This window comes from Vicia villosa, linkage group LG7, assembly GCF_029867415.1.
Source record: "Vicia villosa cultivar HV-30 ecotype Madison, WI linkage group LG7, Vvil1.0, whole genome shotgun sequence".
NCBI classification, from domain to species: domain Eukaryota; kingdom Viridiplantae; phylum Streptophyta; class Magnoliopsida; order Fabales; family Fabaceae; genus Vicia; species Vicia villosa.
The window spans coordinates 18,179,311-18,196,363 of NC_081186.1; the positions used below are offsets into that span (position 1 = coordinate 18,179,311).

Below are 17,053 nucleotides of genomic sequence, written 5' to 3' on the forward strand. Positions count from 1 at the left end.
AGTTGATTGAGTGACCTAAAATTCAGATGTCCAAACCTCAAATGCCACAACCAACTATACTTGTGGTCGACAACTATTTTTATGCATTATACCTCAGTCGAACTGATCATGGTCTTAAATTTCCTATTCTTCGACAGGGGAGATTTTAAGACCAAACTATTCTAGGTGTCGAACAGTTACAAGACTCAATCTTTCATAACCACTAAGAAGCCTTTTTTGGCCAGTTGTCTAACACTTAGCAGGTTTCACTTTATTCCATGTACATAAAGTACATCTTTGTTGCCAGTACCTTATGTTTCCAACAAGCCATTATCTGCAAATTTGACCTTTCCTCTTCTATGACTCGTCGAAATATGTTAACCACACTTTTCTACCAGTCATGTGATTTGAGAAACCTGTATCGAGAAACCAGATTTTGGTGTCGACATGCTCATATACAACTGCAATCATAACCATCATATCTTCATAATCATTGAATCTTAGCGTGCAAGGTTCGCTCCATCGTCCTTGCCTTTTTTCGCTCCCTTGTCTTTCTTGTACCAACAGTTCTTTCCCAAATGACCCCACTTTTCACAGTTTTAACATTGCACACCTTTTTCTCTTCTTTTTCTTTTTTATACGAGTTTCCTTCTCTTTTTGAGGATTAAGAAGCCCTATCATCGACCTTATGCTTTTAAGGGTTTGACAAAGACTTCTTGCTCTAAGTGTTAGAACAAGATCTGTTCTGATCAATATTCTATGTTTTGATGATAACATTGTATATGAATTTTGTATAAGACAATATGGTACTCTAATCCTTTGCATTTTCCATTTCAGGAAATACATAAAGAGTATGCACAATTCAGCGCTCAGAAGCACTGACTCAGAAGGTTCTGAATGGCTACATCTGAATGCAAGCATAAGGAGATGATCTGTTTCAATCGCGGTGAAGAGGGACACATTGGTAATCAGTGTCAAAAACCAAAGAAGGCACAAGTTGGTGGAAAGCTGTTCGCTTTAGCTGGAACTCAGACAGCTAATGATGGCAGCATTGCCGGAGGTGCGTATTACTTTAATTACTATTGTTGATTAATTGGTGATGCTAGTTGTTTCGTTGTTCATGAATGTATGGAACGATTAGTATATTGGATTTAAACTTTGTTGAGTTCGGTTATGTAGAAAGAGTGGTAATTAAAGTTTTGTCAAATGCAACTTGTCAATCGGAGAGTTATATGCGGGAACGAAGTTAGGAATGGTTGAGTCGGATAAATTTTCGAGGACAAAAATATTCTAAGTGGGGGAGAGTTGTAACACCCATATTTCGATTTATCATTTAATTTGGATTATTTTAGTATTTATTGAGTTTTTGCGCGTTTAGAGCGACCGAGTCGGTATCATTACAGGATAGCGGGTTGAGAGTTAATCGAGAATTTTAGTATTTTTAGTATTAGAAATATTATTAGAGCAATATTTGAAGTTTGGAGAATTTTCCGAGTAATTGAAATTAAACCGAGAATTGGAGACATAGAATAAAAGGGAGTATACGGTATTAGTTATAGTGGGCTAGTTGTTGTGTTGGAAGTAGTAATTATGAGAGTGTTAAAATGAAGCCCAATAGAATAATAACATAATAGTAGTATTAATATGATTAGTTAGTTGAATAAATAACATATAAATAGAAGTATCCGTAAAGAAGTTCTAGGTGTATGGCAATCCATGTGCATGTTTTCAATTAGTATATTATAAGAATCATCATGATAACAATGTATAATAATAATAACAATAATTAAGTATAATTAGTAGAATCGTTTTTAGGAGTTTTAAATTAGAGATAAAAATATTTGAGTAAATTGGTTAATTTAAGTTAATTTTCAATTTGGTTAGAGTTGTCGATAGAGTTGTCAATAGAGTTGTTAGAGTTATCAATAGAGTTGTTTTGAGTTATTAAAAGTCACTTTTTATTTATTTTGCGTAATACCGACATGTTTAGAGTTGTCAGTAGGGTATGTTGGAGCTGCCAAATAATAATACATCCTTACTAAATTATTGATATTTTAATTATGAATTTTAGTTAAATTTAGTAGCAAGGAAGTTATAGAGTTGGTAAATATTGGTAGAAGCTACAGTGTCATATGAATCGACAGATTTGATAATAAAATGGTGGAAATAGTTAGTAGTGGAAAGTAGCAGGTTTACCAATTTAAATATAAGTAACCATTGGATTGAAACTAGTATATATGTAGTAGGACAATAAAATTGACATGTAGTATACATGTAGCAGAAGGTAATAAATAGCAGTCTGGTAGTTTTGACAGAAAACAACATTAGCAGTATAGACTAGTCAATAGCAGTGTAGTATTAATTTAACTGAGTCGTAATAAGAACATTAATACAAAGTGGGAAAATATTTGTTGGTTCAGCCGATAATAAATTAATCAGGTTTTAGTCGAATTTTTTCGAATAATTATGCGGTTGGTTGTAGTATAATTTGGTTGATTTGTTATGCGGTATGCTTATTGAAAATTGCGAATTTGCGGGTGGTGTTGTATCTGGTTGGATTGCCTCAATTTATTGGCAAATATCAAGTTGTAGACTTATGGCCAATGTTGATGTTGTTGTTAAACAATTGTTACTGTGTTGAATTGTCCCGATTTATGGGCATTATTAAGTTGCAGGTCATATGACCAACGTTGTTAAGTTGTTTTGCAGTTTCCGGTCTTGTAATCAATGTTGATTTAGGTGTTTGTCGTTGTTGCATTTTGTCGTTGTTGTGTTGTGTTGATTAAGTTGATGTTGTTGTCACATGCATAGCATAACATTATTAAGTTGGCCTGGATTGGCAATTTTTATGTTGGAGCTAATGCTCACCACGTTGGCCTGGATTGGCAAAATAAATTGATGGCTTATGCCTTGTTGACGCCTCGATAACCTGGCGGATTTTTGAGTTGGGAGTTCTGCTCCATGGTACCACATGCATGTGAATTGTATATGTCGCATCCATGTCGCATATTTGAATTGTTATTATTATAATATAATGATGTCCTATGTTGTTGAATTGTGACGATTTATGTTGTTTGAAAGTTGTTGAAGTGGTGATTTTATGTAATCTGATATAATATATTATTTATCATACACTCGATTATATGGTTCGATATCTCACCCCTTCTGTTTGAATTTAACCCTTATGTTGGTAATGTGCAGGTAATCCAGAGTGAAGGCTGCTTATCTTCATTAGTTCGAGTCTGGTGTTGGTCGCTCTTATACGTAACACTCGGGGGGATGAACGTGTGTTTTCCTTATTGTTGTTTTTGTTATGCTGCTGAATTTTTAAGTTGTTTTCATTAAAGACTTGATGTCTTAATGTTGTCTCGAATTGGATAAGATGGTTGGTATTTTCAGTTGAAATTATGAATCTGCTGCGCAGTAATTAAAATTCTTTCAATTTTAAAGACTGAACAGGTTGTTATCGGTTCATCCGAAATTATGTGTTATGTATCTGAATTGCAATTTGATTGAATGTCGTTGTTTTAAAGTTGATAGTGTAGCATCCCATGTTGTGTTATAATTTTTATAACTCTGATTTTTCGTTATAATTATCGGTTATTCGTTGGGTAGAATTGGGGTGTTACATTAGTGGTAACAGAGCAGGTCAGTCCGTCCAGCCACATATCGAGTCGTATTTAGTTAACAATTGAGTATTGTTAATTACTTTATCTGACTGTTGTTTATGTTGTAGTGCTTAGTTGAGATGGCTGGTAGAAACAATGCCGCGATTGCTGCTGCTTTGGAGGCTATGGCGCAGGCTTTGGCAAATCAGCCAAATGCTGATGAGAATGCAGGATCTCGCAGTTTAGCAACCCTCTAGAGAGAGAATCCGCCGGTTTTCAAAGGCAGGCATGACCCTGATGGCGCATTGGAGAGGTTGAAGGAGATTCAGAGGATATTCCGTGTGATGGACTGCACTCAGGCGCAGAAGGTTTGGTGTGGAACTCATATGCTGGCAGTCTAAGCTGATGACTGGTGGTTAGAGACTCATCAGAGATTGGAAGTTGCTGGTGAAGAGGTCACTTGGATTGTTTTCCGCAGAGAGTTTCTGAGGAAGTATTATCCGGAAGATGTTCGGGGTAAGAAGGAGATTGAGTTCCTTGAGCTGAAACAGTGTAATATGTCAGTGACAGAGTATGCTGCAAAGTTCACTGAGTTGGCCAAGTTCTACCCGTATTATGAGGGAGCAGGTGCTGAGTTTTCAAAGTGCATCAAGTTTGAGAACGGATTGCGCTCTGAGATCAAGAAAGTTGTTGGGTATCAGAAGATTCGTATCTTTCCTAATCTGGTTGATAGTTGCAGGATTTATGAAGAAGATCATAATGCACATTACAAACTTGTCAAGGATAGGAGAGGTAAGCAGAACCGTAGCACACCTTATGATGCTCTAGTTGGAAAGGGAAAAGCAGAAGTGGCTAATGGCAAGAAAACTAGTGGAGGAGGAGCTCCTGCTAGCGTGTTCTGTTTCAAATGTGGAGAACCTGGTCACAAGAGTGATGTGTGTACTGCTGTGGAGAAAAGATGTTTCCGTTGTGGTAAGACCGGACATGCAATATCTGATTGCAAGCATAAGGAGATGATTTGTTTCAATTGCGGTGAAGAGGGACACATTGGTAATCAGTGTCAAAAACCAAAGAAGGCAGAAGTTGGTGGAAAGGTGTTCGCTTTAGCTGGAACTCAGACAGCTAATGATGGCAGCATTGCCGGAGGTGCGTATTTCTCTAATACTATTTCTTTAATTACTATTGTTGATTAATTGGTGCTGCTAGTTGTTTCGGTGTTCATGAATGTATGGAAGGATTAGTATATTGGATTTAAACTTTGTTGTGTTCGGTTATGTAGAAAGTGTGGTAATTAAAGTGTTTTCAAATGCAACTTGTCAATCGGAGAGTTATATGCGGGAACGAAGTTAGGAATGGTTAAGTCGGATAAATTTTCGAGGACGAAAATATTCTAAGTGGGGGAGAGTTGTAACACCCATATTTCGATTTATCATTTAATTTGGATTATTTTAGTATTTATTGAGTTTTTGCGCGTTTAGAGCGACCGAGTCGGTATCATTACGGGATAGCGGGTCGAGATTTAATCGAGAATTTTAATATTTTTAGTATTAGAAATATTATTAGAGCAATATTTGAAGTTTGGAGAATTTTCTGAGTAATTGAAATTAAACCGAGAATTGGAGACATAGAATAAAAGGGAGTATACGGTATTAGTTAAAGTGGGCTAGTTGTTGTGTTGGAAGTAGTAATTATGAGAGTGTTAAAATGAAGCCCAATAGAATAATAACACAATAGTAGTATTAATATGATTAGTTAGTTGAATAAATAACATATAAATAGAAGTATCAATAAAGAAGTTCTAGGTTTTCAAGCAGAACAAGAATTAGACGTGAGAGTGCCGAGAAGAGAACCAAATGGGCAAAAATTAGGAATTCGATCGGAGAGAAATTTATAGAGCAACCTTCAATCCAAGGTAAGGGTGGGATTCTGACTCTAACAGGGTAGATGATGAATAGTATATAGGATTGGGTTTGTAAAAATTGTTTTGTTTGTGTTTGAAATTGATATATATATATATATATATATATATATATATATATATATATTGATAAAATTGAGAGATGATTGAGAACCCAATTTAATACTTTACATATTGTTGTCTATGTTTTGATAGAGATGGCTACTGGTAAATAACAATTTGATAATGTATACCCAGTATACTGTAGCGTCGATTTAACCATGTCCGTACTGTGGTGTTCTAAGTCTTGATGTACAAAGCCAATTTGATAGATAATTATTGATGCATATGACAATTAGTATGTTACTGTGCGGAACTTGTGTCTTCAACTAGTAATCACGTTTCTAGGTGTATGGCAATCCATGTGCATGTTTTCAATTAGTATATTATAAGAATCATTATAATAACAATGTATAATAATAATAATAATAATAATAATAATAATAATAATAATAATAATAATAATAATTTAGTAGAATAGTTTTTAGGAGTTTTAAATTAGAGATAAAAATATTTGAGTAAATTGGTTAATTTAAGTTAATTTTCAATTTGGTTAGAGTTGTCGATAGAGTTGTCAATAGAGTTGTTAGAGTTATCAATAGAGTTGTTTTGAGTTATTAAAAGTCACTTTTTATTTATTTTGCGTAATACCGACATGTTTAGAGTTGTCAGTAGGGTATGTTGGAGCTGCCAAATAATAATACATCCTTACTAAATTATTGATATTTTAATTATGAATTTTAGTTAAATTTAGTAGCAAGGAAGTTATAGAGTTGGTAAATATTGGTAGAAGCTACAGTGTCATATGAATCGACAGATTTGATAATAAAATGGTGGAAATAGTTAGTAGTGGAAAGTAGCAGGTTTACCAATTTAAATATAAGTAACCATTTGATTGAAACAAGTATATATGTAGTAGGACAATAAAATTGACTTGTAGTATACATGTAGCAGAAGGTAATAAATAGCAGTCTGGTAGTTTTGACAGAAAACAGCATTAGCAGTATAGACTAGTCAATAGCAGTGTAGTATTAATTTTACCGAGTCGTAATAAGAACATTAATACAAAGTGAGAAAATATTTTTTGGTTCAGCCGATAATCAATTAATCAGGTTTTTGTCGAAATTTTCTGAATAATTATGCGGTTGGTTGTAGTATAATTTGGTTGATTTGTTATGCGGTATGCTTATTGAAAATTGCGAATTTGCGGATGGTGTTGTATCTGGTTGGATTGCCTCAATTTATTGGCAAATATCAAGTTGTAGACTTATGGCCAATGTGAAGGATAGAAAAACACTTAGAAAGGGGGGGTTTGAATAAGTGTAGCTTTAAAAACTTGACAGATAAAAATAAATTGCACAGTTATTTTTATCCTGGTTCGTTGTTAACTAAACTACTCCAGTCCACCCCCGCAGAGATGATTTACCTCAACTGAGGATTTAATCCACTAATCGCACGGATTACAATGGTTCTCCACTTAGTCAGCAACTAAGTCTTCCAGAGTCTTCTGATCACACACTGATCACTCCAGGAACAACTGCTTAGATACCCTCTAAGACTTTTCTAGAGTATACTGATCCACACGATCACTCTAGTTACAACCTGCTTAGATAACCTCTAAGACTTCCTAGAGTATTCTGATCCACACGATCACTCTAGTTCCTTACAACTTAATGTAATCAATTCTAAGAGTATTACAATTGCTTCTTAAAAGCTATAATCACAAACTGTGATATTTCTCTTAACGTTTAAGCTTAATCTCACTAATATATTACAACAGCAATGTAGTGAGCTTTGATGAAGATGAAGATTCTGAGCTTTGAGTTGAACAGAGTTTCAGCAAGTTAATAGGAGTTGTTTTGTTCAGAATCGTTAACCTTGCTTCTCATCAGAACTTCATATTTATAGGCGTTGGAGAAGATGACCGTTGAGTGCATTTAATGCTTTGCGTGTTCCGTACAGCATCGCATTTAATGTTATACGCTTTTGTCAACTACCTCGAGCCTTGTTCACGCTGTGTCTACTGACGTAGCCTTTAGTAGCTTTTAACGTTCCTTTTGTCAGTCAGCGTAGCTTGCCACTTGTACTTCCTTCTGATCTGATGTTTGTGAATACAACGTTTGAATATCATCAGAGTCAAACAGCTTGGTGCAAAGCATCTTCTGATCTTCTGACCTTGAAGTGCTTCTGAGCGTGATACCATCAGAACTTCAGTGCTTCTGATCTCTTGTTCTTCTGATGCTTCCATAGACCCATGTTCTGATTCTGCTTCGACCATCTTCTGATGTCTTGCCAGACCATGTTCTGATGTTGCATGCTGAACCCTTGAGACAAAGCTTCTGAGCGCTGAATTATGCATACTCTTTATATATTTCCTGAAAAGGAAATTGCATTGGATTAGAGTACCATATAATCTTAAGCAAAATTCATATTATTGTTATCATCAAAACTAAGATAATTGATCAGAACAAATCTTGTTCTAACAATCTCCCCCTTTTTGATGATGACAAAAACATATATAAATGATATGAATTTGCGATCAGAAAGAATAGACGGCAAAAGACAAATTACACAGCTATAGCATAAGCATATGAATATGTCTCCCCCTGAGATTAACAATCTCCCCCTGAGATAAATAATCTCCCCCTGAAATAAATACTCGAAGAACTTTAATAAAAGACTTCCCTGATTATTTCGGTAGAGACGATCACATAAGCTTCTGTCTTCAGAGAATTCATAGCTTCTGACTTCTGCTTCCATTGGACAGCTTCAGAACTAGAATTTCTTTAGATCCCTAGAACACTCACAGCTTCTGATTCCTGCTTCCATCTAGGACAGCTTCAGAACTTGAATTTCTTTGATCTTCTGAACATTCACAGCTTCTGACTTCTGCTTCCATCTAGGACAGCTTCAGAACTTGAATTTCTTTGATCTTCTGAACATTCACAGCTTCTGATTTCTGCTTCCATTTAGGACAGCTTCAGAACTTGAGTTTTCTGGATCTTTAGAACATTCACAGCTTCTGATTTCTACTTCCCTCGAATAGCTTCAGAGCTTTGAATTTCTACCAACATCACTTCATGCTAGATTTGTATCAGAACATTGTTGAATGTACCAGAGCATCATCAGAGCATCTCTACATCCTGAAATGTTACAAAACAAAAACTAAACGACAAAAGTCAGCATGAACGAGTCAGAACATAAAATGTATATTTGAACACATGATATGTATCAGAGCCATATAGGCTAAAATAATGTATCAGAGCAAATAGAATTTTGTCATAGCAAATAGACAAATATGGATCAAATTCTATTATCAGTGCTTCTAATTCTGAAGCTTGACAGCACTCAGCTTGCTTCAGTTTCCATGAGTTTATTCTTTTTACAGAATAACACTTCTTATGGTTTTGCTTCTGGTGTTTGCTTTGAAGATTCTCTTTACTTCTTTATACCTGCAAAACACTTAAACCATATAGAACTTGCAGTTCTTGTTAGAAAATGTGTGGGAGCTTTACCCAGCAACTGATAGATTAATCAAATCATTTATCATTTATCTTCTCCCCCTTTTTGTCATAACATCAAAAAGAATATTTCAAAAGATTCAGATGAATAAAACGACAAATAGAATCACTGGAATGTAAAAACAAAGAAAGTTTTCATTGATAATCAAAAAGAAAGATTACAAAAGAGGGATGCAGGAAAACAGATGCAACAAGGAAAGACAACTACTCAGATCAAAGGACTAAGATCCTAGCCTACGCAAAATCCGCGCCAGAACATCATGAATCCCGTCAGTGCTTGTAGCTTGCCTTGCCATGAAGGAGCGAAACTCAGCATTGGCTACTTCTTGCGCGTCCAAACGAGAAGCCAGCATAGCTTGATTCTGATGAAGAGCTTCCAAGGTCTCCATCAGAGCTGAGGTTTCACCAGAAGAAGAGGCACCTGAATTTCTGCCAAAAGGGACAGCAATCTCAGCAGGGTGATCTTCTGGAAGATCTTCAGCTTGTGCATCTTCCATTTCCTCATCTGAGTCTGACTCAGAGGTAGCCTTAGCATATTCTGGTTCAGGCAGCTCAGAAGTTCCATCTTCCAACGCTTGAAGAATAGCTGCTAGGTTTGTTGGAGGAGTAGGACCAGCAACTTCAGCAGGATAAACCACTACTGGAAAGACCATGTGAGGTGCTTTGACAGAAGGGTTCATTCTGAACCAGTTGAACAGCCACTGAAAATCTCCAGTCAGCACAGGAAACCATGGTTTCCACACCACGATGTCTCTGCAGAGATTTTCTTCTTCCAACTTATCTGCAGGTATCTTCTTCTCAAGAACACTTCTGTTCCTGATGAGATGGTGACAGCTGCTTTCACCAACTTCCAACCGAAGACCACGAATACCAGGAGCTTCAGACATGATCCTTCTCTGAGTGTCTGTAGCCCTAACCAGAAAATCCTGACGAAAGGTATCCCAAAGGTTGCTTATAGCATACTCATCCAGATGGTTAAGGTGAACAGCACCCAGAATCTCCAACCAGCCATTTACATCAGAATGTAACAGCTCCAGATATGACTGAGTGGTAGGGGTTGGAGGGTTGACAGTGAACCTGGAGTCGGGAAGAACAACACTATAGGGATTAGGTGTTCTGGTGGGAAAAGGGTGTGAGAGAGATGAAGAAATATCTGATGGAAGGGTTGAAGGAGAGGAGATATCAGATGGTGAAGAGAGTGGTTCCGAGAGGATGAATGAGGAGGAAGAGGTGGTGGAGGTCTTTGAAGAGGGAGGTGATTGAGGGGTACCGTCAAGGGAGGTGATTCTTACTCTTTTTGGTTTGGTTTCTGGATCAGCAGTTGCCTTTCTCTTTTGTTTCTGATCATTATCTTGATTCCCAGAGCTTGACGATGGATTCATGATGAAGTTGCAGATATTGGAAACTACTAGGGTTTATGATATGAATGTAAAGAGAGAGAACGAAAAAGAAACTGAATGCAAAGTGAGAGAAATATAAGAGGGAAAAGAAACGTTTGAAGAATATAAAAAGAAAAACTGAAAGAGAGTAAATGATGAAAAGCATTTAATGTTACGTGACGTGAGGAGAGATAATAATGACAAAAGACGTGATTTGCACAGTTACCTAAGTAGACGTCCCCTCAACTGCACGCACGCTTGTCCAGGAGTAGTGAACACGTGTTTACCATCTGGATAGCCAGTTACAGCTGTTTTGCTTTTAAAGAGATTCTGAATCAACTTAGACAATGAAACATTAGTAATAACTGAATCACAATTTCTAATTGATTTCAATCAGAACTTCTAAAAAAGATTTCATTTTAGAAAATACCCATACGTAAGAACTTCTCATCTTCTCATTTTGGGCTTGTTTCTGAAGACCCATTTTGTACCTATTATATTGAATCCATCTGGTCTAGGAACAAGATCCCAAACATCATTCCTTGTAAACTGATTCAGTTCTTCTTGCATAGCAATTATCCAGTCTGGATCTTCTAGAGCATGATCAACAGAAGTTGGCTCGATCAAAGATACAAGACCTAATTGACAGTCTGCATTGTTCTTAAGAAATGCTCTTGTTCTGATTGGATCATCCTTCTTTCCAATAATGACATCTTCTGAATGACCAGTGATGAGTCTGGATGATCTTCTGACAGATGGTTCTTCAGAAATGCTTAGATTCTCCAGAGAAGCTGATACTCGATCTTCCGATTCTTTGCTTCTGAGAAGCTCTGCTTCTGATGCGTTGCTTCTTGGCTCAACAACTTCTGATATGTCAATATCACAATCTGCAAAATTATCAAACTGCTTTGGTTTTTCAGAACCAAGCTTATCATCAAACCTGATATTGATTGATTCTTCTACAATCAATGTTTCAGTATTGTATACTCTGTAGCCTTTTGAGCGTTCAGAATATCCAAGAAGGAAACATTTTTGTGCTTTGGAATCAAACTTACCAAGATGATCTTTAGTGTTCAGAATAAAGCATACACATCCAAAAGGATAGAAATATGAAATGTTGGGCTTTCTATTCTTCCACAATTCATAAGGAGTCTTATTTAGAATAGGTCTGATAGAGATTCTATTCTGAATATAGCATGCAGTGTTTATTGCTTCTGCCCAGAAATGCTTAGCCATATTGGTTTCATTGATCATGGTTCTGGCCATTTCTTGCAGAGTCCTATTCTTTCGTTCTACAACCCCATTTTGCTGTGGAGTTCTAGGACAAGAGAAATCATGGGCAATACCATTTTCTTTGAAGAATTCTTCAAAGGATCTGTTCTCAAATTCACCACCATGATCACTTCTCACCTTTATGATTTTACACTCTTTTTCAGATTGAATCTGAATGCAGAAATCAAAGAACACTGAATGAGACTCATCCTTGTGTTTCAAGAATTTTACCCATGTCCAGCGGCTATAATCATCTACGATGACTAATCCATATTTCTTCCCTCTGACAGATGCTGTTTTGACTGGGCCAAACAGATCAATGTGCAAGAGTTCTAATGGCCTTGAGGTAGAAACAACATTCTTGGACTTGAATGCAGGTTTGGAGAACTTGCCCTTCTGACATGCTTCACAAAGAGCATCTGATTTGAATTTCAGATTAGGGAGTCCTCTGACAAGATCCAGTTTGTTAATCTGAGAAATCTTTCTCAAACTGGCATGACCTAATCTTCTGTGCCAGACCCACTGCTCTTCAGAAACAGACATAAGACAAGTCACCTTCTGACTCATAAGATCTTGCAGATCTGTCTTATAAATGTTGTTCTTCCTCTTGCCTGTAAATAGGATTGAGCCATCCTTCTGATTTACAGCCTTGCAAGACTCTTGATTAAAGATTATATCATAACCATTGTCACTCAATTGACTGATAGATAAGAGGTTATGTGTTAATCCTTCTACAAGAAGTACATTAGAAATGGAGGGAGAGTTACCAGACTTTATAGTTCCAGAGCCAATTATCTTGCCCTTCTGAACTCCTCCAAACTTGACTTCTCCTCCAGACTTAAGCACCAGGTCTTGGAACATAGACCTTCTTCCTGTCATGTGTCGTGAGCATCCAGAGTCCAGGTACCATGACATGTTGTGCTTTGTCCTTTTTGCAGTCAAGGATATCTGCAATAGGAATAATCTTATCCTTAGGTACCCACATCTTTTTGGGTCCTTTCTTGTTAGATTTTCTCAAGTTCTGATTGAACTTGGGTTTAACATTGTAAGCAATAGGAGGAACAGCATGATAATTTTTAATGTGAGTTTCATGATATCTCCTAGGTTGTGTCACATGCTTTTTGGTGTGTGTTATGTGAAAACTTTGAGCATGTGAAGTGTGCCTAATATCATGGGAGTGGCCATACTTGAACTGATCATACAATGGCTTGTATGTGAATTTCATTTCATCAACAGGTTCAAGTTTGTATGGGGTTTCACCCTCAAAACCAATGCCGACTCTTTTGTTTCCAGACACAACATATATCATAGAAGCTAGCTGACTTCTGCCAATACTTCTAGATAGGAACTTCCTGAAACTTAAATCATATTCTTTCAGAATATGGTTTAGACTCGGAGTGGATTTTTCTGAATCAGAAGGAGATCCAACATTATTGGATAATTTTAAAAGTTTTTCTTTTAATTCAGAATTCTCCAACTCAAGCTTCTTTGTTTCAAATTCAAATAGCTTTTTTAGCTTTTTGTATTTGAGACTGATCTGAGACTTGAGTTCCAGAAGTTCAGTTAGACCGGAAACTAACTCATCTCTAGTAAGTTCAGAAAATACCTCTTCAGAATCTGATTCTGATGTAGATTCTGATTCGTCATCTTCTGTCGCCATCAGCGCACAGTTAGCCTGCTCATCTTCAGAGTCTGAATCATCTTCTGACTCATCCCAGGTTGCCATAAGACCTTTCTTCTTATGAAACTTCTTCTTGGGATTTTCCTTCTGAAGTTTTGGACATTCATTCTTGAAGTGTCCAGGCTCATTGCATTCATAGCACATGACCTTCTTCTTGTCAAATCTTCTATCATCAGAAGATTCTCCACGTTCAAATTTCTTTGAACTTCTGACGCCTCTGAACTTCCTTTGCTTGTTCTTCCAGAGTTGATTCAGCCTTCTGGAGATCAAGGACAGTTCATCTTCTTCTTCAGATTCTGATTCTTCAGGATCTTCTTCTCTAGCCTGAAAAGCGTTAGTGCATTTCTTGATATTGGATTTTAATGCAATAGATTTACCTTTCTTTTGAGGCTCATTTGCGTCCAGCTCTATTTCATGGCTTCTCAAGGCACTGATAAGCTCTTCCAGAGAAACTTCATTCAGATTCTTTGCAATCTTGAATGCAGTCACCATAGGACCCCATCTTCTGGGTAAGCTTCTGATGATCTTCTTTACGTGATCAGCCTTGGTGTATCCCTTGTCAAGAACTCTCAATCCAGCAGTAAGAGTTTGAAATCTTGAAAACATCTTTTCAATGTCTTCATCATCCTCCATCTTGAAGGCTTCATACTTCTGGATTAAAGCGAGAGCTTTAGTCTCCTTGACTTGAGCATTTCCTTCATGAGTCATTTTCAAGGACTCATATATGTCATAGGTCGTTTCCCTGTTAGATATCTTCTCATACTCAGCATGAGAGATAGCATTCAGCAGAACAGTTCTGCATTTATGATGATTCCTGAAAAGCTTCTTCTTATCATCATTCATTCCTTGCCTTGTCAGCTTTACGCCACTGGCATTTACTGGATGTTTGTAACCATCCATCAGAAGATCCCATAGATCACCATCTAGACCAAGAAAGTAACTTTCCAGTTTATCTTTCCAGTATTCAAAGTTTTCACCATCAAATACCGGCGGTCTAGTATAACCATTGTTACCGTTGTGTTGCTCAGCAGAGCCAGATGTAGATGCAGGTGTAGACTTTTCACTTTCATCAACCATCTTTTACTGAAGCGTTTTTCTCTTCCTGAATCTTTTCTAAACACGGTTAAGTGCTTGCACCTTAGAACCGGCGCTCTGATGCCAATTGAAGGATAGAAAAACACTTAGAAAGGGGGGGTTTGAATAAGTGTAGCTTTAAAAACTTGACAGATAAAAATAAATTGCACAGTTATTTTTATCCTGGTTCGTTGTTAACTAAACTACTCCAGTCCACCCCCGCAGAGATGATTTACCTCAACTGAGGATTTAATCCACTAATCGCACGGATTACAATGGTTCTCCACTTAGTCAGCAACTAAGTCTTCCAGAGTCTTCTGATCACACACTGATCACTCCAGGAACAACTGCTTAGATACCCTCTAAGACTTTTCTAGAGTATACTGATCCACACGATCACTCTAGTTACAACCTGCTTAGATAACCTCTAAGACTTCCTAGAGTATTCTGATCCACACGATCACTCTAGTTCCTTACAACTTAATGTAATCAATTCTAAGAGTATTACAATTGCTTCTTAAAAGCTATAATCACAAACTGTGATATTTCTCTTAACGTTTAAGCTTAATCTCACTAATATATTACAACAGCAATGTAGTGAGCTTTGATGAAGATGAAGATTCTGAGCTTTGAGTTGAACAGAGTTTCAGCAAGTTAATAGGAGTTGTTTTGTTCAGAATCGTTAACCTTGCTTCTCATCAGAACTTCATATTTATAGGCGTTGGAGAAGATGACCATTGAGTGCATTTAATGCTTTGCGTGTTCCGTACAGCATCGCATTTAATGTTATACGCTTTTGTCAACTACCTCGAGCCTTGTTCACGCTGTGTCTACTGACGTAGCCTTTAGTAGCTTTTAACGTTCCTTTTGTCAGTCAGCGTAGCTTGCCACTTGTACTTCCTTCTGATCTGATGTTTGTGAATACAACGTTTGAATATCATCAGAGTCAAACAGCTTGGTGCAAAGCATCTTCTGATCTTCTGACCTTGAAGTGCTTCTGAGCGTGATACCATCAGAACTTCAGTGCTTCTGATCTCTTGTTCTTCTGATGCTTCCATAGACCCATGTTCTGATTCTGCTTCGACCATCTTCTGATGTCTTGCCAGACCATGTTCTGATGTTGCATGGTGAACCCTTGAGACAAAGCTTCTGAGCGCTGAATTATGCATACTTTTTATATATTTCCTGAAAAGGAAATTGCATTGGATTAGAGTACCATATAATCTTAAGCAAAATTCATATTATTGTTATCATCAAAACTAAGATAATTGATCAGAACAAATCTTGTTCTAACACAATGTTGACGTTGTTGTTAAACAATTGTTATTGTGTTGAATTGTCCCGATTTATGGGCATTATTAAGTTGCAGGTCATATGACCAACGTTGTTAAGTTGTTTTGCAGTTGCCGGTCTTGTGATCAATGTTGATTAAGGTGTTTGTCGTTGTTGCATTTTGTCGTTGTTGTAATGTGTCGATTAAGTTGATGTTGTTTTCGCATGCATAGCATAACATTATTAAGTTGGCCTGGATTAGCAATTTTTATGTTGGAGCTATTGCTCACCACGTTGGCCTGGATTGGCAAAATAAGTTGAAGGCTTATGCCTTATTGACGCCTCGATAACCTGGCGGATTTTTGAGTTGGGAGTTCTGCTCCAATGGTACCACATGCATGTGCATTGTATAAGTCGCATTCATGTCGCATATTTGAATTGTTATTATTATAATATAATGATGTCATGTGTTGTTGAATTGTGACGATTTATGTTGTTTGAAAGTTGTTGAAGTGGTAATTTTATATAATATGATATAATATATTGTTTATCATACACTCAATTATATGGTTCGATATCTCACCCCTTCAGTTTGAATGTTACCTTTATGTTGGTAACGTGCAGGTAATCCAGAGTGAAGGCTGCTTACCTTCATTAGTTCGAGTTAGGTGTCGGTTGCTCTGATACGTAACACTCGGGGGGATGAACGCGTGTTTTCCTTATTATTGTTTCTGTTATGTTGCTGAATTTTTAAGTTGTTTTCATTAAATACTTGATGTCTTAAAGTTGTCTCGAATTGGATAAGATGGTTGGTATTTTCAATTGAAATTATGAATCCGCTGCGCAATAATTAAAATTCTTTCGATTTTAAAGACTGAATAGGTTGTTATCGGTTCATATGAAATTATGTGTTATGTATCTGAATTGTAATTTGATTGAATGTCGTGTTTTAAAGTTGATAGTGTAGCATCCCATGTTGTGTTAGAATTTTTATAACTCTGATTTTTTGTTATAATTATCGATTATTCGTTGGGTAGAATTGGGGTGTTACATTAGTGGTAACAGAGCAGGTCGGTCCGTCCGGCCAAATGTCGAGTCGTATTTGGTTAACAATCGAGTGTTGTTAATTACTTTATCTGACTGTTGTTTATGTTGTAGTGCTTAGTTGAGATGGCTGGTAGAAACGATGCCGCGATTGCTGCTGCTTTGGAGGCTATGGCGCAGGCTTTGGCAAATCAGCCAAATGCTGATGAGAATGCAGGATCTCGCAGTTTAGCAACCTTCTAGAGAGAGAATCCGCCGGTCTTCAA

The 17,053-nt window shown here is 36.9% G+C and overlaps 1 protein-coding gene across 1 annotated transcript; it reads left to right on the plus strand.

Annotated features, from left to right (window-relative positions):
* The first annotated feature begins 876 nt into the window (after positions 1–876).
* Positions 877–17,030, plus strand: LOC131618723 (uncharacterized). The gene is made up of 7 exons (XM_058889890.1): positions 877–1,039; positions 1,159–1,166; positions 3,595–3,627; positions 3,716–3,827; positions 4,008–4,733; positions 4,867–4,874; positions 16,902–17,030. Exons 1-7 carry the CDS (start codon positions 877–879, stop codon positions 17,028–17,030), a joined length of 1,179 nt encoding a protein of 392 aa, XP_058745873.1.
* Positions 17,031–17,053: the final 23 nt, after the last annotated feature.

Coding starts and splice junctions, on each gene's coding strand:
- LOC131618723 (XM_058889890.1), top strand. CDS start 877: ATGGCTACATCTGAATGCAAGCATAAGGAGATGATCTGTTTCAATCGC. Junction 3,628..3,715: donor CATTAGTGGTAACAGAGCAG/GTCAGTCCGTCC, acceptor TTTATGTTGTAG/TGCTTAGTTGAGATGGCTGG. Junction 3,828..4,007: donor TGAGAATGCAGGATCTCGCA/GTTTAGCAACCC, acceptor ACTGGTGGTTAG/AGACTCATCAGAGATTGGAA.